We start from the raw sequence: 23166 nt of genomic DNA on the forward strand, positions 1-23166 counted from the left end.
GCTGCCGACCTGAGCTGCCGCCTCCCCCACCCCCTTCCCCGGCGTCACACGGATGACCTTTCTATTCGCATCGCGACACGCTGACACCACATCTGAGTGACACGCGAAAGGAACTTCACAATCGAGAAAGAACAGCTGAGTGCGCCGCGCGGAGAGCATGCGTGCGCGGTGGCGGGCGGAGCGGAGGTGCCGAGGAGACAGCGAGAGAGCGAGAGCGCGGAGGCGACGCAGCGGTCGGCGTGATGAATCTGCTGAGATGTGATCAACATCATAATTGGAAGACGAGTCTGAACTCTGATGCACCTACTACTACACGGCACTGACGCGACCGCGCGTGCTGCGCCGCCCTCAACTCTCCCCCTGTACGTGTGCATGTGTATGTTTGTGCGGCTGGAACGTGGCAGGCTGCGGAGGGCAATACTCATCCCCCACGCGGTTCAACACAATGTCCTAGAGCCGCTGAAGACCACGCTGCTGTGCGCACCAACGATGATGACAATCCTCACCTCATATGTAACTCGGGAAAACTGAACCACCTCGCGTGGCGGATGAGCAACCGTACGGAATAATCGTTAGATAGTAAGTCTGAGCTGGTGCGTGTCTGCGTGTGCGCGTTCACGTGCGTCCGTATGCGTGCCATCCCTTGACCTAGCGAGCACGCCAGTAGCATCTCCGCAAGCTGCTCGTCTACATCAGGGGAAAGAGATGCCGTGACGCCGAGAGAGAAGAGAGCTGTAAGCGGTCAAAGCGCTCATTTTCAAGCCGCACGCGGGCTGCTACCGGTGCCCCTGCGGTCGGGTGATGCGCGAGAGTGCCGCGGCAACTGTCGTTGTCGTTCTTGACGCGGCTTGTGGGTAGCTGCTGCTCCGTGAGAATGGCCAAGCAGTGTCGCTATGCGTCTCCGCCACAACCCCCATGTGGAGCTACGGTACGAAACACGTGCGAGAGCCCGCTGGCGTGCGGCCACTATGTGTGTGTGCTGCTGTGTGGTGTGTTGTGGTGTGTGCGGAGGAGCGACGGAGAGCGCGTGCGCGTGTGATGACGTACGCTTTGGAATTGACTGCCTACTCGCGCGGCGTACCCTCGTGTGCGCCGCGCGTCGTGCGGACAACGTGCATTGGTGTGCATACCTCTACTGTTACTCAAACTACCTTCTGAGGCGCGCGCGCTGTCCGTCCACGCACACACGTACACACACTCCACCACCACCACCACGACCGCGCCATTGTTGTTCTTGCCGCTGCCGACCTGAACCACCCTGCGGAGCTGCCGCCTCCCCCACCCCCTTCCCCGGCGTCACACGGATGACCTTTCTATTCGCATCGCGACACGCTGACACCACATCTGAGTGACACGCGAAAGGAACTTCACAATCGAGAAAGAACAGCTGAGTGCGCCGCGCGGAGAGCATGCGTGCGCGGTGGCGGGCGGAGCGGAGGTGCCGAGGAGACAGCGAGAGAGCGAGAGCGCGGAGGCGACGCAGCGGTCGGCGTGATGAATCTGCTGAGATGTGATCAACATCATAATTGGAAGACGAGTCTGAACTCTGATGCACCTACTACTACACGGCACTGACGCGACCGCGCGTGCGTTCCTCTTGTCATTCTGCCTGTTTTTGACCCCCCCCCCCCCCCCGGGTGCGTTACTGTTGCCTGCGTTACAAGGTAACGGTCATCCGAAGGGACTCTTGTTTCGTGGGAAGAGATTGCTGCGCAGGTGTGGCTCTTTTGGTGTGAGGCTTTCACGGTTGGATGTCGGTGGTCTATCGTTGTGTTTACGACCCACCGTGGCATATGGGAAGGCGATCTGACAGCCCTTTGTTTAAATAAATCTTCTGTTGAGCTACTTTTCTTCACGATAAGTGCACGGTCGCTTCTTTCTGCTGTGCGTTGAACAAAAGCGCTTCCTGAATCCTTCATGGTACCATCTTAAGCCGATGGCGCTGCTCGAAAGCGTATGTTTCCTTTCTCGATTTCCTTCACCACCTCTCTATTTCTCTCTATGTGTGGCGGTTCTTTCTGCATCGATCGATGGTGATGGTCTGTAATTTAAGTTAAAACTTTATAGTATTTCAAAGCGATAAGACCAACGAACACATTTTCCCTTCGTACTTCACAAACAAAACGTTTGTTCGTTTCAAAGAAAAGTGCGTTCATACTCCTTATCAAATTAGCTCTCTAGCTTTACACGGTACGCGATTCCTTCGACCCCAGTCCATTCGTCAAGAGCCGCAGCGCCTCTACAGCAATCATGACGATTGATGCGCGGCCCACCTCCCCGCGGCCGCTGAAGGCCACCGCCTCTTCTCGTGCCCAGAGTGACGAGGACAACTACGAGCAGCAGCAGCAGCGAACGGCCGAGAACGGTGTCTTCAAGCGTGTCGCCGCCTCCCTGCAAGCGCAGCGCACCGTGCAGCCCGTGAACGACCTCGCCGATAACATGAAGCCCTCCCGCTCGACCAAGCGGTGCCTTCGCCTATCCATCGGCGACCCGACCGTCGACGGCAACCTCAAGACGCCCGAAATTGTCATCGACGCCGTCGTCGACGTCGTGCGCTCGGGTGACTTCAACGGCTACCCGCCGTGCGTTGGCGCGGACAACGTGCGTCAGGTTGTGACCGACTACTGGCGTCGCTTCTGCCAGACGAAGAACCGCAAGGAGGCGGTGCACTGGGAGAACGTGATCATCACTTCCGGGGTGTCGCACGCCATCATGCTGGCTCTCACTGCCCTGTGCAACGAGGGCGACAACGTTCTGATGTGTGCACCGTCCTTCCCGCACTATAAGAGCGTGTGCGACAGCTACAACATTGATTGCCGCTTCTACAACCTTGACCCGTCGAAGCACTGGGAATGCGACTTGAACCAAGCGGCCGGCCTCGTTGACGACCGCACAAAGGCGTTCATCATCATCAACCCGTCCAACCCGTGCGGCAGCAACTACTCGCGCGCCCACCTGAACGAGATCATCGAGTTCTGCCAGTTCCGCCAGCTCCCCCTCATCAGCGACGAGATCTACGCGGAGATGGTGCTGCACAACGGCATCTTTACCTCCATTGCCGACTTCGACACTAACGTGCCGCGTCTGGTGCTAGGTGGGACGGCCAAGTACCAGGTATGCCCCGGCTGGCGCGTGGGTTGGTCCCTCCTGATCGACCGTCTCGGTGTGGCCAGCGAGTGGATGGACGGCATGTCGCGTCTGTCGCAGCTCTTCTCGGGGGTGAACTCCCTCTGTCAGGAGGCGATTGCGCGGACGCTGCTGGACTGCCCACCCGCGAACACGGAGCACCTAGTGGCGCAGCTGGAGGCAGGGGCGAAGGTGTACAACCGCCTGCGAGAGCACGACATCGGCCTCACCTTTGACCCCCCGCACGCCTCGATGTTCGTGATGCTGAAGGTGAACTTCAGCTACTTCAAGGACATCGCGTCGGACATGGACTTCTACGAGAAGCTGCTGGATGAGGAGAACGTGCAGGTGCTGCCGGGCGAGATCTTCGGCATGACCGGCTTCATCCGCGCGACCGTTTCGCGCCCGCCGCCGGTGCTGAACGAGGCGGTTGACCGCATCATCGAGTTCTGCGAACGCCACAAGAAGTAATTTTTTGTCCTCAGAATAACCTAATCAACACAGAACACGTGAGTATGCGAGTGGGTTTGGTTTCAGGGACAAGATCGATATGGCGGGCGGTGGCAGAGACTCCCTATGCGACACTGCAACGCGTCATTCGTCTTGTTTATTCCTCCTCGTGGTCACCCGCACAGTCTCTCTGTGTGTGTGTGTGTGTGTGTAAGCGTTTGAGAGTGGTCTTTTCGTTCTTTCTTCTCTTTTCGTGACTCCGGAGGATCTTCCAACCAGCGCAAGCGGCGGTCGGGAGGGCTCGACTGCAGCGATGTACTACGCAGTAACGTAGAAACACTGTAATGAACGGCAAAATCTCTGCGGACACGCACGACAAACTATGTACTTCTTCCCGATAAGATGTTCCTCCTTTCCGTTTGTTTTCTTTTTGCTACGTTGATATTGTTTTGCACCGTCATTTCGCCCCTCGTTCCCCCACTCGTTCCCCCCGTCCTCCCCCCGGCCCCAGCGAATGGTTTTCAACGGGGCGAATGTTCTTCGCAGCTTTGTCGGTATTGTCCAGTATTCCTGCCTACGTGTTTTTTTCTTTTGCATACTGCTGTTTGCTCACCAAACAAGGGAGTACTCTCAACTGTGATGACCTCTTCCTCGTCGTCGTCGTTTCTTCCTTGAAGGACTTGCCTTTTCTCTCTCCTGATGATGATGATGATGATGTTTATTATTATTTTTTGGTTTTCGTTGGGTGAACAACTACTCGTGAGATCACCAGGGAGAACGAACAGCGTTTGTCGTGCGAGACGTGATTCCTACGCGCGTACAGCATCTTCTCATTAGGAGGGCACCTTTTGTTGTAGATACCGCCTTCCGAAATGGATAACGCGTTGTCCCACGAAAACGAATTTGGCGGCTTCGATGCACGCGTCTGTGGGTGTGTGTGGGTGTGTGTTTCTCGTTAGACACGTACACGAAGAAGGGAAAAAGGCATTCATGATTGAGCAGATCTTTTGAATGGAAGGGGACAGGCTTTTCATTTTTCTCTTCTTTTCCATTGGTTTGGTTATTATTATGGGCACGCTTTATTATGCCTGTAGTTTTATTTATTTATTTAGTTCGAGTTTTCTCATTGGCAACGTGAACAAACATCTACACCACATTGTGATCCGAAGAAACATTGAGACTGCATTCACACCGTTACTTTTCTTCTCCTTTTTTTTTCTTCGTTTCCTCACAAGTGTCAAAAGTTTTTAAAGAAACAAAAAAAAAGACCACTAAAAGATGAAAGGAACAAAAAATCATTCAGAACGGCGCATAAATTTTAAAAATTTCGTCTCGGCTTTGCGGTTGCCGCATTGAATTCTCTCTCTTTCATAAGTTTTCCTTTTTCCTCGACTCGATTATTTTTACTAAAATAAACGTGTTTTCCTTATATATATATATATAGATGTCTTCTTGTTTGCCGTGCTCTTTTGTTCCGATTTTTTTTCTTTTCTTCGTTTTATCTTGATGATCGAGGAACGCCTCATAAAAGATTTTTTTTTCGAAGATTATCCGCATTGAGGGCACTGTCGTCTTCTATGTGGGACGCCGTTTACTTGTCCGCTTTCAGCTCTGTTCTCGTCACCACTGTTTGCTTTCTTGCTTTATGAAAAGAGGCACTCGTTTGAATGACCAGGTATATATATATATATAGCGCAAAGATGTTGGTTTCTTTGTTTTATGGAAAAACAAGCAAAGACTCTGAAGGCGCTGTTCGAGAAGCGATAAAAGAAGAACGAATTCGAAAAAAGAATACCACTGGATGGGAGAGGAACGTGTACCCAAGTGTCCGACTTCTCCCTGACGTATTCTTATGTTTCTTTTTCCCTTTTCTTCATGGTGATCGTGTTGTGATCAACAAACCCTTTGTTTTTTCGAGTTTTATTTTCTTCTTTTTTACTATTATTGTTAGCTTCGTTATGCCAGAGCCGAACCGCATGTGATGGCCCAGCCTGCATCTTACGCAGATGGATTGCAAACTTCGGTCATGTTAAAGGTCAGGGTAGAGGAAAAGAGAAAAAGAACTGCCGCGACGCTTTGGGTTGATTTTTGTTTCTGTTCTTTGTTTTTGTTTTCGCGTCATTTATACTGCCCAGGACAAACCGAGGCTCAATCATCAAGTTTCCTTCTTGCTTGGTTTGCTTCTTTTTTTTACAGCAAAGAAGAAGGAGAAAGGTAGCCAAGACGAAGTGTGTCGTGGGAAGGGGCGTCAGGTTCTCGACTCTGGGAGCTGTTCTAAAGCAACATATGAGCTCCTTCGTCCTCGCCGACTCCCGGAACGGCACGCATGGCGCACCTCAAGGCCACCACGTTTTTTCTTCTTTGTTTTCTCTTCTCTTTTTGCCACAATACCAAATGTCTCTACTGCCTGGCGCTTCCCTCGTACACGTGAAATTCGTACTTCGGTGAGGTACGCGTCTTCTTCAATGCCAGCAGATGTGGATGGCCTTGCACAAATAAGACAGGTGAAAAGACACAAAGGAGGAAGCCCTGAGGGGAGGGGAGGGGATTCTCTCTTGAGGAGTTAAAGTTTGATGAGAAGCAAACGAACAGCAATCAGAAGTACATTTCCGGTTGGCTGTTGGTCTGTTTGCTTTCCTTTTGGCCTTTTTTTGTATTTTGAATTGTTTTTGTTTTTGTTCTTTTCTTTGTCCATTTTTTATGGTGTTTTCTCTTCTTAAGTGCGAGGCAAACCCTAAAAGACAAGGAAATTTATACGCTCTCTTTTTGATTGCGCTTCTTTACAATTCGAATGGCAAGTGCGAAAAGAAAGGAAAAAAATGGGCTTGCGAAACGTGCTTTTCGATTTTTTTCTCAGAAGCATTCCTTGGCTCGCACACCTCGTGTGAACGTGGTGACGCTTTGAACGGTGTATCGGCGGTGGCGCGCTGAGGAGGAGCTCTATCAACGGCATCGAGATAGTGGTGAAAAATTTCCAGTGGAGGGTGCGCAGCTGAATGCCCGGGAGGCCACAAGCACCGTGTTTCTTTTTACGGTTTCACCTTCGAATGATACCCTCCTCTCTCGTCTTCTCTGTTTTTCTTTTGTTGCTGCTGCTGCCGGTCACGACGCACGCAAACGCACATCGGTACATGGGTATGTGTGCCCTCCACCGCTGCACCTCTGATATTGTTGTCTACCCTGCACTACCGGCACCTTCGTGTATCAACGAGTAGAGCTTTTAACGAGCAATCAAGTCTTCTTTCTCTCTCTCGCCTGCAAGAATCACTCCCTATCAACCTAGATTTTTCTTCTTTCATCATTACTTCTATATTTGAAAAAAAAACTAAGCTAAAGCAGCAATGAGCAGCTTCCCTGAGGTGCACGCGTCGAAGCACGCCCAGCGCACTCTGCAGCCGCTTACCGAGCTGACGGACAAGATGAAGCCGTCGCATAGCACGAAGCCTCTCATCAAGCTCTCCATGGGCGACCCGACCGCCGACGGCAACTTAGTCGCGCCGCAGATCCTCGTGGACGAGATGGTGGACATCGTGAAGTCGAAGGACTTCAACGGCTACCCGCCCGTCGCCGGCTTCAACGATGCTCGCCAGGTGGTGGCCGAGTACTGGAAGAAGTTCTGCGGCACGCCGGGGCGTAAGGATCAGATCCACTGGAGGAACGTGCTCCTCACCTCGGGTGGCTCGCACGCGATTATGCTGGCCATCAGCGCGCTGTGCAACGAGGGCGACAACCTGCTGGTCGGCGCACCGGCCTTTCCGCACTATAAGACCGTCTGCGACAGCTACGGCGTGGAGTGCCGCTACTTCCCGCTGGATGCGGCGCGAAATTGGGAGGCCGACCTGGACGCCGCGGCGAAACTGGTGGACAGCAAGACGCGTGGTGTGCTCTTTGTGAACCCCTCCAACCCTTGCGGCAGCAACTACAGCCGTGCGCACGTGGGCGAGATTATCGAGTTCTGCGAGAAGCACCACCTACCCCTGATCAGCGACGAGATCTACGCCGAGCTCGTCTTTAAGGACGAGGTGTTCACCTCGATCGCTGACTTCGACACGGACGTGCCGCGCGTGGTGCTGGGCGGTTCGGCTAAGCACGCCGTCACTCCCGGTTGGCGCATCGGCTGGCTCATCCTTGTCGACCGCAAGGAGGTGGCGACGGCGTGGATGAAGGGTATGGACCGGCTGGCCCAGCTGCTGACGGGCTCGAACTCCATCGGACAGATGTCGCTCGTGCGTGCCCTGACGAAGATCCCGCAGGACCACGTGGACAGCGTCATTGCGCAGCTGGAGGAGGGGGCGAAGGTGTACAACCGCCTGCTGAAGCATGACATCGGTCTCTCCTTTGACGCCCCGCGTGCGTCGATGTTCATCATGTTGAAGGTGGATTTCAACTACTTCAAGGACATCGCGACGGACATGGACTTCTACGAGAAGCTGCTGGATGAGGAGAACGTGCAGGTGCTGCCGGGCGAGATCTTCGGCGTGCACGGCTTCGTGCGAGCCACGACGTCACGCCCGGCCCGCATCGTCAACGAGGCGGTTGACCGCATCATCGAGTTCTGCGAACGTCACAAGAAGTAGCACGGCGTGCATGATTGAAAGAACGTAAAAGGAATACGTATATGTATAACGCCTGTACGTTGGTCTTTCTCTGTCACGAGTAATGTCATGGTTTTACTCTGCTTGTTTGTTTGTTTTCACGAATGTTCAGCTGTTCTCTGTCACTTCTCCTCTTTCACCCTTCACGCCCTTTTTGTTGCTTTTCTCCCCCCCCCCCCCGTAACGCTCCGTTCATTGTGTGCTGAACTGTGCGGACCACGGTACACAGAAAGTCTACACTGTTGCAGCTTTGGACTGCGTTTTACAAAAAAGAAAAGCACGAATCACGGAGAAGTGGACGGTGAGTGCGCAGGAAGAAAGAAAAAGCCTTCGGAACTACCGTGATCCTGAAGAGCTTTAGTACTATTATTATTATTATCGTTGTAATAAAAAAAAAAACGGGAAAGGCAAGATGTCCTCTTCTGTTTTTCAATGCTTTTTGTTTTCTTCTTGAATTACGCAAACGAGAACTAATGAACAAAAGGCAAAGCAGAGAACTGGGAATGCGCTGCACAGGTCTTTCATATTCGGATATGTGCGTATTCCTAGAGCGATTCCAGCTGTTGTTAATAAAGGCATGTCTATGATGCGAAGAGGTAAGACGGGAACGAAAAAAAGGACTAACTATGCTACGATGTTGTCATCTTTTTTATTTGTAAATTAAGTTATTCTATCTTTCTTTTTCACGTTTTTACGTTTCAAGTCGTCAGCAATGATGCATTTCGCGTGGATATGAATACGCTCGTTTCGTTAGCATCTTTAGTGTCCTTTAGTTACTATTATTATTGCTGCTTTTCATTTATCGGCAGCAATATCGCGTGAGTCTCGACCGTGAACTACGTATTCCTACCACCGCGTTATTCATGCTAGCGTTTGTTTTGTTTTTCATATATTTTTTTGTGAACACCTTTAGAGCCTGTAATAAATTGACGAAATCGAAAAACAGAAGAAAGTGTTACACAGAACAAATGCACCACCCCGTCAACCAAGCGAAGAGCTGGAATTGCTGATGCCTGCCAATTGGACCTTTTTTGTTGTTGTTTCACCCTTTCCTCCCTTTACTGTTTTATTACTGTTCTGACAACGCGTATATGTCGTTACGCTCCATTTTTTTGTGTTTTCTTTATTATTATTATTATATTTATATATTTTTTCCTCCATCTGGTATCGCGTACGGCAGACATTGCGTCATGGAGGTGAGTAGCCTCTTCTTGCACTGCACGATAGGCACGCATTGCGTAGCAAACGTTTCTCTCTTTTTTTCTTCTTCCTTTCCGCAGTATTCGTCGTCCATCTCACTCTTTCTTCGTACGCTTATTTTCGCGCTGACATCGACCGTATTTCCTTACAAATGTCCGAACAAACGAAGGAGGAAACTCTCTCTACTTTTGTTTTATTTATGTATGTGTGTGTGTGTTGCACGTGCGTGTCTTTTTATTCGCTCCGTCTGCGGTGTGAAATGCAGTCCGGCATGGAGCGCTCCTCCGTGCGGTTGAGTTTGTTCTGAGTGTGACGAGGCAGAGTAGCCTCTGTCACTTGTGAAGAGCGTGACTTGGTTGGTCTCTAGTGGTTTTCACACTGCGCGCAGACCGGATTACCCCTCACTTTTGTATAGCACCCTGCTCGAAAAAAAACTGCCTCCCACTCGCGCTCGTTCTGCTCTCTGCCGTCTTTTCTTTCCCTTCCCAGCCCGAGAAGCTCACGATACCTTCATTGTAGTTCAACACTGACGGCTCTACGCACAAACCTTGCTTCTGGACTGTCCACGACCAAATCCACTTAACTCCGCCGCTCACGTATCCTACGCTGTTTCACGTGCGCGCGCATTTTATACCCCATCGCGTTTGCCTCACTGCGTGTGTGTGTGTGTGTGTGTGTGTGTGTGTGTGTGTATTTCTTCTGCTTTCCCTTTGTTACCCAAACGAATCATGCCCCCTACCGGTGAATGGTCTGTCACGTGTTCCGCGCAGGCGAACCGCATCTTCAACCCAATCCGGGCCGTCTCCGACGCCTCGCACTCCTCTCTGTCGACCAAGTCCCTCATCAAGGTTTCCGTCGGCGACCCTACACTCGACGAGGGCTACCTGCCGACCTCGAAGGTGCAGCAGGCGGCGCTGCAGGAGGCCGTCAACTCCTGCCAGTACGGGGGGTACCGCCCTGCGGCCGGCACCGACGAGGCGCGTGCGGCCGTGGCAGAGTATTGGAAGCGGTATTTCGTCAGCACGGCGGCGCTCAAGTCCCACATTGTGGCGAGCCACGTCGTCATGACGTCCGGCGGCTCGCACGCGATCCAGATGGCCATCGCCTCGATTGCGAACCCCGGCGACAACATTCTCCTCCCCGCCCCGGGCTTCCCTCACTACACTACCATCGCCGTCACCTACGATATCGAGCAGCGCTACTACAACCTTGACCCCGAGAAGAACTGGGAGGCGAACGCAGAGGAGATCAAATCCCTCTGCGACGCGCGAACGAAGCTGCTGGTGATGACAAATCCATCCAACCCGTGCGGCAGCAACTTCTCGCGCGAGCACGTCGAGCTGCTGGTTCGCACGGCCGAGGAGCTGAAGGTGCCGATCTTTTCGGATGAGATCTACGCCGGCATGGTCTTCCAGCACGAGGAGAACCCCAACAAGACGTTCGTATCCGTCGCGGACGTCGACACGGTGGTGCCGCGCGTGATTCTCGGCGGCACCGCGAAGTCCCACCTCGTCCCCGGCTGGCGTATCGCGTGGCTTCTCTTCGTCGACCCTGCCGGCCACGGGGCGGACTACTTCCGCGGTATCCACAACGATACGTCTCTCTTGGTCGGTCCCAACACTCTCGGCCAGGCCTCTCTGCCCGCCGCGCTGCTCAAGACGCCGTCCGACTACCTCCCTCGGGTCACTGCCATCATCGCGGAGAGTGCGATGACCTTTTACCACGCCATCAACAACGGCAGCATCAACGCGGATCCGGAGAGGCGCATGCTCATCGCCACCCGGCCGCAGGCTGCGATGTACGTGATGGTGAGGATCGTGCTCGAACACTTCAACCCTGCGGTGGTCAGAGACGACCGCACCTTCTCCAGCAAGTTGTTTGAGGAGGAGAATGTGCAGGTGGTTCCTGGCACCGCCTTCCACGCTCCCGACTGCTTCCGCGTGGTCATCACACGGCCGGATGCCGTGCTGGAGGAGGCGGCGCAGCGCATGATTGAGTTCTGCGAGCGCCACCGCAGCGAAAACAGGCTGTCGCCGGCAGAGGCGAAGGAGGAGGCCGCCGACGACGCAGAGGATACGAAGAGTGAAAACAAGGCGGAAGCGAAGGAGGAGGCCGAGCACGTCGAAGAGGCGACGGAGGAAAGCGAGAAGAAGGACATCGAAGACGAGTTGTAAAACGCACACAGCGTTGCCGCGTGGTTCTTCCTCCTGCGCCAGTACGAGCACAACACGTCGCGCTTCTTTATCATTATTATTATTTTTACATTGCAAGCGATTTCATAGGTTTGTTTTGTTTTGGTTTGTTTTGTTGTCCTTAGTGAAGGTGGTTCTCCCTTTGGTGAGTGAGGTGAAGGGAAGAAAGGAAAGACTCGTCTATTTTGTAGAACCGTTTTTTCCTTCTCTCCACCAGTTGTGGCCTTTTTTATTTCTATCATTTTTTTTTGTCTGTTTGTGTCTCTCCATGGCGCTCTTTTGAACGCTGCTGTCACTCTTCTTTTTCTTGTTTTCTATATTATCGACTGTTATCCACACGCCGGAGGAACTCGTATACGTTGTTCTTCACCCTCATTCGCGATTTTTTGCTGAATGCCAATTCTTCTTTTCTTCTGTTAAGCTCGGTGTTCCTCGTAAAACACTTCTATATGTGTTTTAGGTGGTCCTTCCGTTACAACGGTTTTTGCGCGTGTATGCTGTTTCACATTCTTGTGCTTTTCTTTTTCATTTTACAAGACGGTTTATGATCAGCTGAGCAGTTCGCCTGTTGCTCATATTGTTGTCTTTTTTTTCATGGAAGTTAAAAGCAGTACCTACGAATAACTTCATGGTAATGAACGAGGTAAACTGCACCGTGTGGTGCCCAAGACACCTGAAACGCTTTTGAATACCTCTGTAATACATATTCTTAACGACAAAGAAGTGGCAATGAAAACAGCCGAAAGATGTGACCACCTTTTCTCTGTCTCGGCAGACAAGAGAGTTCGTATCGACGGCACGAACCAGCAGAAAAAGGGGACGGGCGGTTGACGTGTAGCGCGTGTGCTACGCTGCAAACCCGTTAAACGGAATTCGAAAGGCACTTTCTTTTCTCCCTGCAAATGCAAGTTTGTTCGTTTGCGTGATTGGCACACGGGGGGTTTCACTCTCGAACTCCACTTTCTCCCTCTGTCGTTCCCGCATTCTCGCTCTCTTCTTCTCGAAAGGTTCACGACCTTTTCACGCCTCGCAGTTTCTCTCTGTGCTTCCGTAATCTGTTCTTTCTTTTCTGGGCTCTTTGCGCTTTTCGTCATCGCTTTATTATCGCCATCTTTTTGTCTTGTTTTCTCCTTCCCTCAACGACTCCCACGCTTCCGCAGCCATGACGCGCACCTGGGACAGCGTCAAGCCGTCGCAGCGCAGCCAGTTTCCGCACCCCCTGCTCGCCTTTGGCGCCAAACTGGGCCAAATCTCCGAGGCGAACAAAGCGCAGCACGCGGCGGAGAGCAAATCGCTCATCTCCCTCGCCGTCGGTGACCCGGCCCTCGATGGCAACATCCCACCGCCGACGGAGCTGATGGAGAAGTTGGACGCGGCGGTGCAGCAGGAGCGGGCCAACGGGTACAGCCTGAGCCACGGCTCGCTGAGTGTGCGTCAGGCCATCGCCGAGTACTGGGCGCGCTGGTTTGCACCGTCGCTGCCGGCAGGCACGCTCTCGGCGAATGACGTCGTCATCTCCTGTGGCTGCTCTGACGGTCTGTCGATGGTCTTGGGCGCCATCGCGGCCGCCGGGGAGAGCATTCTCCTGCCCCAGCCGTTCTTCTCGCAGTACACGATGACCTGCAACTACTTCGGCATCCAACCCGTTCACTACCCCTGTCTGGTGGAGAGGAACTGGGAGGTCGACCTGGAGGCGGTGCGTCGCATCGTGGAGAACGATCACGAGCACAAGATTCGCGCTATTCTCATCAACAACCCGTCCAACCCGTGCGGCAGCAACTTCTCGCGCGCGCACACGGAGGCCATTGTGCGCCTCTGCGCGGAGCTGCGCCTGCCCATCGTAGCCGATGAGATTTACGCCGGCATGACGTACAACATCGACAACCCCGCAGCGGAGGTGCCTTTCACGTCTGTCGCCGACATCGCATGCGGCGCGACGCGCTTTGTGGTTGCAGGCGCCTCGAAGCGCTTCGGTGTGCCGGGCGAGCGCATGGGTTGGATTGTCCGCGTCGACCCGACAGACGCCGGCTCGGAGGTGATGAAGGGCATCTTGAACCTGTCCTCGCGCTACTATATCCCTATGACGCCGTTGCAGGTCGCCTTGGAGGAGTGTCTGCGCACGACTGATGAAACCTACTTCCGCCACGCGAAGCAGGTGCTGTGCGAGAACGCGCTGTATTTGTTCAACGCTCTGTCCAAGGTTTCAGGCCTGAGCCCGATGAAGCCGTCGGGTGGCATGTTCATGTGTGTCGTGCTGAAGAAGGAGGAGTTGGAGGAGACCATGTGCGATGGCGTGGCCTTCGCAAACGGGTTGGCGGCAGAGGAGAACGTGCACGTCTTTCCTGGGGAGGCGTTTCTTATGCCTGGCGCGTTTCGCCTGACGCTGTCCCGCCCGCTGCCGGTGGCGGAGGCCGCTGTTGGTCGCATCCGCGCTTTTTGCGAGCGTCACGCGCGCAAGTGAAGTGAGGAAGCGAGAGCAATTATTATTGATGCGTCGAAGTTTTACGCAGCTCGACTGCACGCAATCGCGGAAGTCTTGAAAAAAAAAGAGTGGTGCTGTCCTCACCGATGTTGTAAGCCTTTTTTTTTGGGGTGTGTGTGTGTGTTGTGCGTGCTTAAGTCACGCTTTTTAAAATCTAAAGCGTTGATGCTGCTTTTGTTTACCTTCATTAGCTTAACGGTTCCTCATTTTCCACGAGTGACTTCTAACGACGCCTTTGGCGTGTGTTGACTCGTCTGTTACTTCGAACTTCCTTTCCATAAGAAAGAAAAAACACTTTGCGTTTGGCAAATGATGCGTGTGTGCTCGCTTCTTATTTTTTGGTTCTTGTTTTTGCAGGCAATTGATTTCGTGCTCGATGAACTCTCCACTGCCAAAACACAAGAAACGAGTCAGTGTCGCAGCTCCACCCCACCATTTCCGTCGTGGCGTGGGAGGCGGCAACGCAAGTCGGAGCAAAGTTGGAGAGTTCGCTGGGAAAAACACACGGGCGACTTACCGACCACTACGGTTTCTGAACTTGAACGCAAGAAAAGGAGGGGGAAGAGAGAAGGTACTTCTTGTGGTTCATGACGACAACGAACAGAACGTCATGGAGAGTGTGCATGGACGTTGCTGTGTCAACATGATTCCAATTCTTTCCTGAGCAGTTTGTGAGAGACCAAATTGGCCCACACTGCGCGTACATCTGTCTCGTTTCGGAATCCGTGCATTTCGTGGCTCTTCCTTATGTTTGGATCATAGGCATAGGTAAAAAAAAAGAAGTTGATGTCGTCCAGCAGCCTCATTCTTCTTCTGAGCTCGTCACTCTATCTGCCTCTTTTCTTAATAATTTTTGTTTCCTCTTCTCAATATATATTTCAGTCACTGCTACGCATAAAGCGTATATATATGTTAATAGCCGATTGTGTCTTCGTTGGCAATACTACGAACAACGTAATTCAAACTAAAAAGAGCTACAAAATAACCGAATGCCGCCTCGCGACACGCAGTCGTCGTCCGCCGGTACCACCCGCATGCGCCCGGTAAGACTCAATGTGACACCCATCACGAAGAAAATGTATCGCTGCTTCTCCCGATCTCAGGCGCAGGAGGCTCTCCTAGCAGAGGAAGCAGCGATCACGTCGAAGATGACGTTAAAACGTCGTCGCTCTCATGGCGAGGCCTCGGCTACGTCGTCCTCCGCTGGCGATGTTGCGGAGCGGGATCAAGTGCGCGCCCCTCCATCGGCTGCTGCCTTCACGATAGAGACGACATCGACTGTTGTCTCCACCGTTGCTCCTTCTCTCTCCGCAAACTCAGGAGACGAAAAAAAGGAAAGGAAACACCGAACTGGTGCCTCGTCTTCCAAGGTGCATCGATGAGTCTCGTGGACGACAAGTGCTGGTACAGAAAACCGCGAGACGGTTGAGTTATTGGGTTTTTTTTTCCGGAGAGGGCAAATTCGCATCCCGTGGGAATTGTCTTTGTTTGTTTTCTCGTGCTTTCAGCAGTCTTGTCTTCATGTCACGCATCGTTCGTTGAGGGGTGATGCGAAGAGAGAGAGAGAAAGAGAGAGAAACGAAACAACGCAAAAGACGTAGTACTTTTCTGTGTGTGATTGCAAGGAACACAGACGCGAGGTTGTACTGTCACGGGTTATGATGAACAGAAGAGGACATGAACTTTGATTACGCAAATCATTACCTTCCGCACGTGCTCTCTTGTCTCACTCCCTCTCCAAAGTCCCTTCGCCTATCTCACCATAGTCTTTGGAAACACTTACTCTTCCCTTAAAAAAAAAAAAAACATCTCTACGAAAGGCGGCGACCGCTACCCCGTCGACTTCTTGTTGCACTCACAACATACGCACGCAGTCCATTTTTCTTTTCTTCTTCTTTCTGCAATTCAGTAGCTCAGCAAATGGACTCGCAAACCCGCAGTGGTTTTCGTGCGTCCGAGTTACAGCGATTCACCTTCGCGCCACGGACGGCAGAAAGCGTTGCATGCAATGGGGCTGCATCGTGCCCCAAGGCCTTCGATGACGTCGACGACTCGCAACAGACGGATCGCTCGTTTGAGATGCGTGGGGAAGACGGCGAAAGAGCGCAAGAGACCATCACCGTTCGAACAACGGTGCCGCGCACCACATGCGTCACGAGCAGCAGTCCTCTTTCCAGGAGAGAGCAGCGCAGCGCTGCAGTGCACGTTGATCCTCATCGCAGCCGCACCGTCGCCGCCGCCGCCGCCGCGAAGGAGGAGGAAGAAAAAGAGGCGGCGGCGGAGCCGCTGACGGCGGAGAATGAGACGTGGCGCCACTGGGGATTCCGGCATACCTGGAACGGTTTCGTAATGATGCTCCTTGGTCTTTATCAAGTAGTGCAGGTGGGTGTGCGTCGGCAGCCGGCGGATGTGGAGACGATCACCAACACAACCAACGCGTACATGTCCGCCCCTCCTCGTGCGGATGAACTGGAAAAGAAGGCGGGAGGACTCGGCAGCGCCGAAACCGTACCGTTATGAATATCCGCAGCAGACTTTAGCATCGTCTAAGCACTTCAGCGTGTTCCCCCCCCCCTCTCCCTCGTACGTGAGTGTGTGTGTGTGTGTGTGTCTCTTGTGTAACCGAAGAACGACATTGCATCGCGTCTAGCAGGTATCACTATTTCTGGGTGCATGTACAACTTTCCTTTCGTGTCATGCAGATGTGTATGGTGCTGATGCTTTGTTGCTGTTGTATATAAATATATATCTTAATGGAAGACTGTTGGCTTTCTTTTCTGCTGCTTGTCAATTATTGGAAAAACAACAACAACAGCGAAGACGCTGAAACAGCGCGCTGAGCGACAGCTGTTTGTCGCTCCGTACGCCTTTGTTTCACTTTATTTTTTCTATTTTCATTTTTTTTTCGCGCTTTGGGGCGCTGTCCATACTTGTCTCCTGTGTACTGCTCGAGTTTGACATGCGTACATTGTCCGCCAGAGGACGCATCGCGTGAGAACCCCAAGTGAGGCTCTTTCGGAAGGCTGTTGATCTCGTGCCTCCTTTTCTTTATTTGTTTGCTTGTTTGCTCTCCTCCGCCCCTCACGCATTTCATCAACCATTCAAGCCTTCCTTTTCATATTGCTACTTTGACTGCTGTATATGTCGATAAGCGACTGGCGGTGTCATAGGAAACTCAGAACACATGCAAAAAAGGAAAAAAAGTGAGCAGCTGTAAACAAGCAGTAGGATGAAAATGAGAACGAGGTACTTTTTTTTTCTAGCGGTGTATGGGAGCTGTTGGTGTCGTTTGTATTCACTGGGGTTATGTTCCTGATGTGCCCCCAACATGAAGACCAGCGGTGAATACGCATCTTTCTCCTTTTCTCCTTCCCTCCCTCGTAGTTCGCCGCACTCTTCTCTTCTCTTTATTATTATTATTATTATTTTTGGTCTCGCCGCCTCCTTTGCAGAATGTGCATTGGGTCTCCAGTGCGCACTACGTTCCTTCTATTGACTGTTTTGTTGTGTGTGTGTGTGTGTGTGTGTGTGTGTGTGTGTGTGTGTGTGTGTGCCAACCGTCGAGATACCGGAAGCATAATCTGCAGATCCACTTAATTGGAGCTCTCTTTCTCCCCCTGTATTAATCGAACTTCTCGCAAAGAAATAATTACCATAAAGTTGTACCAAAGACGCTGGCTGCTCCATCTCGGCTTCTCTAAGAACGCCATTCTTTGTCGCTACCCATCTGTACCACATAGAAAAACGTTGCTCTAAAAAATGTTCCACCTCAATTTGAGAACGGCAGCTTCTCCACCGCCCACCTCATCGGGTGCAACAGCCGGCACTGCCGTGACCGCGCCCGCCGACACCCCAGCGCTAAACGAGGTGCCATGGACGGTCATCGACGCGGATGAGAACGAGTCCTTCGAGAGCACCCCATCCACACGCAGCGGTGGCGGCGACGGCACCAACGAAAGCGGCTCGTCAGGCACCGCCTCTCCCCAGCTATCGGAACCGCAGGTGTTAGTGGACCAAGGTCCCTATCCGCACTGCCCCATCTTCATCCCGTCGAAGGGCCGGTGTGAGTTGGAGCGCAGCACCATGGCCACTCTCCTGCGCGATCTCGTGCCTTTTGTGTTGGTCGTGGAGCAAGATGAGGTGAAGGCCTACAGTGCACTGCTGGACCGCCTCGTCGGACAAAACTACGGTTTTGCGGGGATGGTTTACTCTTCACCGACAACCGGTGCCGCGCCGGGCTCGCCAGCGAAGGAAGCCGAGGCAAAGGACTCCAAGGAGAACGGTGCCACCATAAGAGACTCAGCGGTAGAAGCGGCGGCGGACGATTTATGGGACTTTCCTTGTGCCTGTTGCTGTCGCGGTGACGGGGGTAGTCGCGGCAGCAATACGAAGGGCAGCGGGTCGCCATTCACCGCCGTCGAGACACTCGCCCACCGGCTGTCGAAGTCGTTTCATCACGGATACGTGTTCGAGCCGCCCACACAGAACACGGCATCGGAGCAGGCGAACGACGCGCACAGCCGCGAAGAGGGCTCTGCGGAGACCGGTGCGCACCTGGGGAACGGCGGGGCGTTTCAGGGAGCCGCAGCGGAGCGGGTGGCGGCGGTTGCCGGCGAAAGCGGCACTTCACCCCCTCGTCGTCCGTCTCCCGCCTTTGTGCTGCGCGATGTGAACGACGTTCGTGCTCTTTTCCGCATTGAGGTGCTGCCGGAGGCGAACCGCGGTGTCTCGTACGTGCGCAACTACATTCTACAGGTGCTCGTCCCGCGTATGATGGTGGCGTGTGGGGTCGATCAGTCCGGCAATATGGAGGAGCTCTGCCTCACCGGCCCTGGGGAGCACAGCACCCTCACGCCAGCCGCGTTGCGCTCGGTTGCCCTCGATCCCGATGTGTATAACGCCTTGCAGAACAAGACGGACATGGAGAAGTACCTTGACACGCGACGGAGTCGTGCCACAGCACAACTGAGTGGCAGCGGCGGTGGACGAGGTGCCAAACCATATTACGCCGGCCTCACTGCCGGGGCGTACGGAGGAGCAGCGGTCGAGACAGCGACGGACAATGCAAACAGGCCGGCGGCGTCGTCACTGATGAATGGCACACAAGTCACGCGTGACACCCCGCGACTTCTGCACGGTCTCTTCGGCTTCTACTGGGTCCTGGATGACGACATCTACGGCTTTTATGAGCTGCAGGGAACAGGGCAGAAGCAGCAGCGTATTTCGAGTCGGACGATGTTGCGCGAGGTGGAGAGCCGGCTGCGGCTGCTGCGCCGCAACGCCGACCTCGCCTCTCCCCCGCCGCCCTCCGTGCCGCCAGCCGGGTTTGTGGTGTCGGCCAGTGCAGGCAGCCCCACCGGCTACGGCATCCCGCAGCAGCAATACGTCTTCACCGGGAAAGAGGATGCCCTGGCGAACAACTACATCAGCGGTGCAAAGGGGAGGTTGCCGACACTGCAGAACTACTCCCTCTACTACTCCACGGCCTGCTTCTCGCTCGAGTACGGCCGCTTCGCCCTCAGCTCAGCGCCGGACTCCTTGGCGGTCAACTCGTACAACAACATCGCGTGCCTCTTCAACTACACCCTGCTGCACAACCCACCACAGATGCGCTACTTTCCTCCAGGGGTGCCAAACGTGCGCCGCCCCGAGGACACCTTGGTCGGCTACCTCGGACACAGCATGCTGTGGTACCGCTTCGCGATTCGCGAGGACTACGACTTCACGCTGCAGCTCGTCGCCCGAGGCCTGTACACGCTGCGCTTCCGCAGCCTCTCCTTTGAAGTACCACAGATGATGAAGGTGCGGGGCGGCATGACGGACTACTACCGCAACTGCCAAGAGGAGATCCGTCAGCAGAACAACCGCTTTGTTCTGCAGTGGCCCGCCGTCGCGCAGCATTGGGTAAAAGGGAAGGAGGACAACAAGCGAGACGACATTCGAGTTCGGTGGGATTTGCTAAGCCCGGCCCGTGCGAAGCATCCCGGGGCCTTCCTTTACCTGAACGCCCCTTTGCCGCAGCTGCAGCCTCAGCGCAGCGACGAAGGCAAGTCGGACACCGCAGGCGCAGAGTCGCACAAGCGCGCCCGACCGACGTCGCCAACGGCAGGCGCGCTGGAGAGCAGCAGTGGCGCGCCAAGAGCGAGGGACGGAAATCCAACCCCGTCCCCGGTGGCGTCGGCCGCGCAGGATTGGAAGGGCGGCTACGTGGTGGAGCGGTGGCGCGACATCAGCCCTGCGGAGGCCAAAGCGCATGTTGGTCTGATTGCCCTGCCGAGCGATGCCGTCCACATTGGTCAGACCGTCGCCGCCATCCCGCCATTTTTTGAGCAGCAGCCCTCCGTGGTGCTCGCCACCGTGATCGACCGATCCGTAAAGGAAGAAAGCGCGTCGTCGAAGTCGCACGTGGTGTGGACGGCGGTGGCGCAGGATGTCCGGGGCATGCCGTTTCTGCACATCGAGACGTGCTATCAGCCTCCGGAGGAGGGCATTGTGACGGCCGCCGAGAAGCTGGACCGATTCTTCACCGGTCTTGATGCGTGAAGCAGTCAGCTTCGCATCAACCACGGCGAGAGCGGCCAACTTCTTGTTTATTAAACCACACACTCTTTCGCCAACTGTGGCTCTCATAGACCGATCAACAAAACAACCAAAAAACAACAACTGAACGGTTCGCAGCCGAACTGCTAAAGTGGTGATTTTATACTCAACCGACCACGCTTGAGACTCAAGCTTGGGCTTGTGTATGGGGGACAGCATTACATTTTTGTTTCTTGCGCAAGTACTGAGAGTTACTGAAGGTACTCTTCGGGAAATTGCAACGGGTTGAAAGCAGCAGAAGAAAACAAATGGTGTTCTCAACCGATGAAATCACGCATGCGTCTTCGTGGCCTGCTGACTCTAACGTGCTCTTTTTTTTTCTCTCCCTCCTCGGCCACACCAACACCAACACACACACACACACACGCACACGCACACGCACTCTATCACGCTTATTAATCGACGTTTTACATCTATCGTGTGGGACGACAGTCTGTTATTCGCTCCTGTCATTTTTTTACAACTATTTTTTCTCTTCATCATCTGAAAGTCATTTCTTTTCAAACTCGATCGCCGGTATTCTTTTCTGCTTGACAGCCTTCTCGTCTCGCTCCTTCTTTCACTCTCTCTCTCTCCCTACTTTAACACTACCATCACAATGTCCGCCGGTTCTGGTGAGTCTGCCCCGACCAACCTCGTGCGCCGCCGCGCGAAGGGAGAGGCGAACGAGGACGTCAACGCCGCCGCCGATCGCTTTCGCGACCGCTTCGAGAAGGCCACTCTCGAGGAGCGCAAGGAGGCGACCACCACCATGGTGAACGAGTACTATGACCTCGTGACGGACTTTTACGAGTACGGCTGGGGGCAGAACTTCCACTTCGCCCCTCGCTACGCCGGCGAGACCTTCTTCGAGTCCATCGCTCGCCACGAGCACTTCCTCGCCTCCCGCGGCGGATTCGTGGAGGGCGACCACATCGTCGACCTCGGTTGCGGGGTGGGCGGTCCGGCGCGTAACATGGTCCGCCTCACGCGCTGCAGTGTCACGGGGGTGAACAACAACGAGTACCAGATCAGCCGTGCTCGCCGCCACGACGCCCGCGCCGGCATGAGTGGTAAGATCGATTACGCCAAGACGGACTTCTGTGATATGGGGTTCGCGGACAACACCTTTGACGGCGCCTACGCGATTGAGGCGACGTGCCACGCCAAGGACAAGGTGAAGTGCTACAGCGAGATCTGCCGCGTGATCAAACCTGGCACGTGCTTCGTTGTGTACGAGTGGTGCATGACGGACAAGTACAACCCGGACGACGCCTACCACCGCCAGATCAAGCACCGCATCGAGCTGGGCGACGGTCTGCCGGAGATGGAGACGTGCAAGCAGGTGGTGGAGTACATGAAGAAGGCCGGCTTCGAGGTGGAGGAGGCCTTCGACGTTATTGTGCAGTTCGAGTCCAGCCCGATCAAGAATATCGCGTGGTATCAACCGTTGACGGGGAACTACACGACTCTGAAGGGTCTGCGCGCGACCCCTATCGGCCGTCTTTTCACGAACATCATGTGTCGCGTTCTCGAACTTTTCCATCTGGCCCCCAAGGGCACCCACAAGGCGGCGGAGATTCTGGAGGAGGCCGCGGACAGTCTCGCGATTGGCGGCCAGATGGGTATTTTCACCCCTGCCTTCTTCATCCGTGCGCGCAAGCCCGGAAAGAAAGCGTAAGAAGTTGAAGTAAAGCTGACCGATATATGCGGAAAGAAGAAGAAATCGCGGAGATTGTCTAAGCGAATACGCCACAACAGAAAAGAGAAAGAAAAACGTTGGCTCTTTCTTTTTCCCACGTCTCTCTCATTACCCATAGAGTGACGTCATGGTGGCATTGCAGGCGCGGAGACAACAGCCCGCGTTTACCGAAGGTCACTACCTTTCTTTTACTTATCAATCTTGAACCTTTTGTTCAGGAAAAAAAAGTAGCTGAATTTGATGTATGATTGTAGATGTGTGTGTGTGTGTGTGTGCGTGTGCTGGATTTCTCGCAGGGTGCAAACTCTCTTTTTGAAAAAGTTATTACTCATTGGATGAGTGTATTATTTTGATGTGTCCGGTTAGAAAGTTTCAATGAGTGGGCGTGCTCAACTAAGGTGAAGATCAAACATGCTCATCCACAACTGTAGGTACCTGCTGACTAATGAAGATGACCAGTTTTTTTTTCTGGGAGGGGGGGGGGTAACTTCTTTCGTGAGACACCGACTGCGCTGAAAATATTTCCTACGTTGCTGTTGGTGTTTTTCAGTCGTTGATTGAGAGTAAATAATGTCTTGTCGCTGCTGATTTCGTTCATCAGTAGTAGGCGAGACGAGTTGGTGAGTTCAAGATGAAAGCTTCGATTTGTCGTTGTTCTTTGGTGTACTTCCATAAGACTGAGGTGCAGTGAGGTGTGAGTATTATTGTTTCTGTGTTGATCGTGTGTGCTTGCGTACGAGTGTTTGTGTCTGTGTCGGTGGACCCGCTCTCGAGCTTCCTTTGTTTCTAAGGGGCTCCACGTTACTCTCCCACTTCTGTTTATTAGTGTCGCGCCTTTTT

General features: G+C 53.6%; 9 protein-coding genes and 1 non-coding gene across 13 annotated transcripts; all 10 read left to right on the forward strand.

Annotated features, from left to right (window-relative positions):
* The first annotated feature begins 745 nt into the window (after positions 1 to 745).
* Positions 746 to 812, forward strand: ABB37_05225. The gene has a single exon (XR_001548690.1). It is a non-coding gene; the product is annotated as a snoRNA (small nucleolar RNA).
* A 156-nt stretch (positions 813 to 968) lies between these two features.
* Positions 969 to 1352, forward strand: ABB37_05179 (hypothetical protein; the record flags this gene model as incomplete). The annotated part of the gene is made up of 1 exon (XM_015803122.1): positions 969 to 1352. The coding sequence occupies one exon, from the start codon at positions 969 to 971 to the stop codon at positions 1350 to 1352; it is 384 nt and encodes a 127-aa protein (XP_015658638.1).
* A 699-nt stretch (positions 1353 to 2051) lies between these two features.
* Positions 2052 to 3597, forward strand: ABB37_05180 (tyrosine aminotransferase (TAT); the record flags this gene model as incomplete). Of its 2 annotated transcripts, none has more annotated exons than XM_015803123.1 (1): positions 2052 to 3597. In XM_015803123.1, exon 1 carries the CDS (start codon positions 2251 to 2253, stop codon positions 3595 to 3597), a length of 1347 nt encoding a protein of 448 aa, XP_015658639.1. In that variant the 5' UTR covers positions 2052 to 2250. The 2 variants fall into 2 exon arrangements, with proteins under 2 accessions (XP_015658639.1, XP_015658640.1); XM_015803124.1 differs by having other exon boundaries at positions 2066 to 3597.
* Positions 3598 to 6789: 3192 nt separating this feature from the next.
* On the forward strand, positions 6790 to 8153 carry ABB37_05181 (putative Tyrosine aminotransferase; the record flags this gene model as incomplete). The annotated part of the gene is made up of 1 exon (XM_015803125.1): positions 6790 to 8153. The coding sequence occupies exon 1, from the start codon at positions 6918 to 6920 to the stop codon at positions 8151 to 8153; it is 1236 nt and encodes a 411-aa protein (XP_015658641.1). The 5' UTR covers positions 6790 to 6917.
* A 1946-nt stretch (positions 8154 to 10099) lies between these two features.
* Positions 10100 to 11545, forward strand: ABB37_05182 (tyrosine aminotransferase; the record flags this gene model as incomplete). The annotated part of the gene is made up of 1 exon (XM_015803126.1): positions 10100 to 11545. The coding sequence occupies one exon, from the start codon at positions 10100 to 10102 to the stop codon at positions 11543 to 11545; it is 1446 nt and encodes a 481-aa protein (XP_015658642.1).
* Positions 11546 to 12568: 1023 nt separating this feature from the next.
* ABB37_05183 (putative tyrosine aminotransferase) lies at positions 12569 to 14024 on the forward strand (the record flags this gene model as incomplete). 2 transcript variants are annotated; one of them, XM_015803127.1, is made up of 1 exon in its annotated part: positions 12569 to 14024. In XM_015803127.1, the coding sequence occupies exon 1, from the start codon at positions 12726 to 12728 to the stop codon at positions 14022 to 14024; it is 1299 nt and encodes a 432-aa protein (XP_015658643.1). In that variant the 5' UTR covers positions 12569 to 12725. The 2 variants fall into 2 exon arrangements, with proteins under 2 accessions (XP_015658643.1, XP_015658644.1); XM_015803128.1 differs by having other exon boundaries at positions 12595 to 14024.
* Positions 14025 to 14925: 901 nt separating this feature from the next.
* ABB37_05184 (hypothetical protein) lies at positions 14926 to 15427 on the forward strand (the record flags this gene model as incomplete). Its single annotated transcript, XM_015803129.1, has 1 exon — positions 14926 to 15427. The coding sequence occupies exon 1, from the start codon at positions 15035 to 15037 to the stop codon at positions 15425 to 15427; it is 393 nt and encodes a 130-aa protein (XP_015658645.1). The 5' UTR covers positions 14926 to 15034.
* Positions 15428 to 15809: 382 nt separating this feature from the next.
* On the forward strand, positions 15810 to 16565 carry ABB37_05185 (hypothetical protein; the record flags this gene model as incomplete). 2 transcript variants are annotated; one of them, XM_015803130.1, is made up of 1 exon in its annotated part: positions 15810 to 16565. In XM_015803130.1, exon 1 carries the CDS (start codon positions 15966 to 15968, stop codon positions 16563 to 16565), a length of 600 nt encoding a protein of 199 aa, XP_015658646.1. In that variant the 5' UTR covers positions 15810 to 15965. The 2 variants fall into 2 exon arrangements, with proteins under 2 accessions (XP_015658646.1, XP_015658647.1); XM_015803131.1 differs by having other exon boundaries at positions 15864 to 16565.
* Positions 16566 to 17804: 1239 nt separating this feature from the next.
* ABB37_05186 (hypothetical protein) lies at positions 17805 to 20588 on the forward strand (the record flags this gene model as incomplete). Its single annotated transcript, XM_015803132.1, has 1 exon — positions 17805 to 20588. One exon carries the CDS (start codon positions 17805 to 17807, stop codon positions 20586 to 20588), a length of 2784 nt encoding a protein of 927 aa, XP_015658648.1.
* Positions 20589 to 21075: 487 nt separating this feature from the next.
* On the forward strand, positions 21076 to 22305 carry ABB37_05187 (putative sterol 24-c-methyltransferase; the record flags this gene model as incomplete). Its single annotated transcript, XM_015803133.1, has 1 exon — positions 21076 to 22305. The coding sequence occupies exon 1, from the start codon at positions 21244 to 21246 to the stop codon at positions 22303 to 22305; it is 1062 nt and encodes a 353-aa protein (XP_015658649.1). The 5' UTR covers positions 21076 to 21243.
* Positions 22306 to 23166: the final 861 nt, after the last annotated feature.

The sequence above is a fragment of the Leptomonas pyrrhocoris genome (assembly GCF_001293395.1).
Source record: "Leptomonas pyrrhocoris isolate H10 chromosome Unknown, whole genome shotgun sequence".
Lineage (NCBI taxonomy): Eukaryota > Euglenozoa > Kinetoplastea > Trypanosomatida > Trypanosomatidae > Leptomonas > Leptomonas pyrrhocoris.